Here is a 2361-nt window from a genome sequence, read left to right as displayed (position 1 = left end):
CCTTGGTACAACCATGGGTGAGCCGTGTATTGCCTGTCTAATGGGCGTGTGTAAGTACAATGTATGCCCGCAGAGAGGTACACCATTTGGGATGAGGCCTGTGTGCCTGACTACCTACCCATCCTCGCCCTCCCACCCTTCCCGCTGCAGGTATCTCACCTCGCTGAGGGGCCATGTCTCGGCTGTGTACCAGATTGCCTGGTCAGCGGACAGCCGCCTGCTGGTGAGCGGGAGCAGCGACAGCACCCTCAAGGTGTGGGATGCCAAGATGAAGAAGCTGGCCATCGACCTTCCCGGCCATGCCGACGAGGTAGGTCTGCCCATTGTGGACGGCCTGGGACGTGCCCACTCTGGAGAAGGCAGAGGCTCAGCTCCCCTGCCTTCACCACAAGGCTGGCGGCAGGGGGAACATCTGCGCTCTCCTTTGGTTGTGGCAATAACCCAGATCTCTGCATTGCTAGGTGTTTGCAGTGGACTGGAGCCCTGATGGACAGAGGGTGGCAAGCGGGGGGAAAGACAAGTGTCTAAGGATGTGAGTACCAGCCCCTCCAAAACCAGCACTTCCCAGCCCTCCCGTGTCCACACAACATGAGTGTAAATGCAGCCTTTTGCCTCGCTAAATTAACTGTGCTTCATTATTGTCACCTGATGGCAGCACTGAGCAGACCCAGCTGAGATTAGGTCCCTGCACAGTATATGTACATCCAGAAAACAGACCTTGCTTGCAGTCTGGATAGACCTGAGTTTTCAGCTGATTCTGCCCAGCTTGGCTCTGCATTGTGGTGGTGGTGGGAATCCCGGCTCTCCCTGAGCTCCCGGGCTGCTCTGCTGGGTGCTCCCTGGAGTTCTTCACCTCCCACCTTTCTGCCAGGCTTGCCTTTCAGCCCTGATACAGCCTGCAGGCCTGCGCTCTCCTTGGTGCCGACATTGTCCTCATGGGACCCCATGTTCCTTCCCTTTGCAGATGGAGAAGATAGGAGGTGGTGTGGAGAGAACCTGCCAGGTGGAAGCTGGTCCCTGCTGCGGCCCACTGTGCACGGCAAGGGCTGCTTAGGACAATCTCATCTTCTGCCTCATACACGTGTCACTCGCTCAGCCCTAATTTTTAATTAGGGAAAGTTTAACTTGGATTTTTTTATGACCCAAAGACCTTTCTTTCTGGATCCAGATGACTCTGTTCCTGATTGTTAATGTGCCAAGACCTCTTAGAGCTGCAGATCCACTAGCTCTGTTGGGACCCCTGAGCCCCCCAAAAAGCCTGCTTTCTCAGGGGAGAGGGGTGCAAAGATGGAGCCTGTTCGTGCTCTTTGCCTTCATTGTCAGCAAAGCCTCCAGGGACCGGAGCATTCAGTGTGGGCAGAAAAGGTGGGTGTCCCCACCTGACCTTCAGCAGGATGAAAGGGGGAAATCCATCGTATTGTCTCCTGGCAAAATTCAAAGCTGATGTTTGCCTGGGGCAGGTGTCTATGTGTGAGTAGTGTCTCCTGGCTGCTTTCACTGCATTGGAGTGGGGGAAAGAGGAGGTTTTGCACCTTGGCTGGTAATCATTCATAATGGGCTGCCTGGAGCATTGTTTCAGTCAGTCAGCAATATGCCACCTGCCTCAATCCAGGGAGCAGGCTTCTTGCTTGACTTGCGTGTGTTCTGCATCGGGGCTGGGAGGACCAGGTGTGAGATGAAAGCTGGTGCCTGCACTGCGTTGAGTTTCCAGTCTCAGCTGTTACCTGAGAGCAGAGAAGTGAGGGCATTTGCTTCTGGAAGCCGGTGACTCTCCCAGCCCTGCTAACACAGCCTGGCTTGGGTGCAGAGGGCTGCGGAGAAAGATAAAGCAGCCCGCTGTTGTTTCTCTTCCATGCAGCTGGGGATATCTGTGGGGTGGGATTGTCTGGTCCCGTGCTGTTAGGTCAATGGCAAAACTCCCCCATCGTGATGCAAAATGATTGACAAATCAGTTGGAGCACAGGGCTGTATCTCTTCTGTGGACACACACTGTTTATACCTGTGAAGTCTAAGAACTGGGCGAGTCCAAACAGGACTAATGATGAATCAATCGTGTGTTGTCAACTCCTCTGCAGTAATTGCAATAAATGTGCAGCAAGGACCAGAGCGTTCTTCCTCCAGAGCTCTTGTTGGGGTTTGTAAGTGGATAGTTTGGGTTTATGGTGTTTTATCCATCTCAGTGGGGAAACTTGGCATGGCTTTGTGCCCGGTGGTGGGACTCCCGCTCAAACATCATGCTGCTGCAAGGAATGCTGACAAGGAGAACAGGAGGTCAGGACAGTAGCCTAACCCAGAGCAGCTCGGGTCCCTGCTTGGCCGTGCTTTCCCTGTGAGAGCCTGGGCATGGTGTTTAGGCTTTCA

The 2361-nt window shown here is 54.1% G+C and overlaps 1 protein-coding gene across 1 annotated transcript in view; it reads left to right on the top strand.

The window, feature by feature from the left end:
- The window catches only part of NLE1 (notchless homolog 1), an 18800-nt gene extending 16694 nt beyond the window's left edge, over positions 1-2106 (top strand). The window contains exons 10-12 of the mRNA XM_019511175.1: positions 151-310; positions 462-532; positions 965-2106. Of these exons, the coding sequence (XP_019366720.1) occupies positions 151-310; positions 462-532; positions 965-977 (244 nt within the window). The 3' untranslated portion in view covers positions 978-2106. The remainder of the gene's footprint in view (positions 1-150; positions 311-461; positions 533-964) is intronic.
- The last annotated feature ends 255 nt before the right edge of the window (positions 2107-2361 follow it).

Source organism: Gavialis gangeticus, unplaced genomic scaffold (assembly GCF_001723915.1).
Source record: "Gavialis gangeticus isolate Ggan-Ray unplaced genomic scaffold, GavGan_comp1, whole genome shotgun sequence".
Taxonomy (NCBI): domain Eukaryota; kingdom Metazoa; phylum Chordata; order Crocodylia; family Gavialidae; genus Gavialis; species Gavialis gangeticus.
The sequence above is the reverse complement of the archived record's forward strand: the minus strand, read 5'-3'. Positions and strand labels throughout refer to the sequence as shown.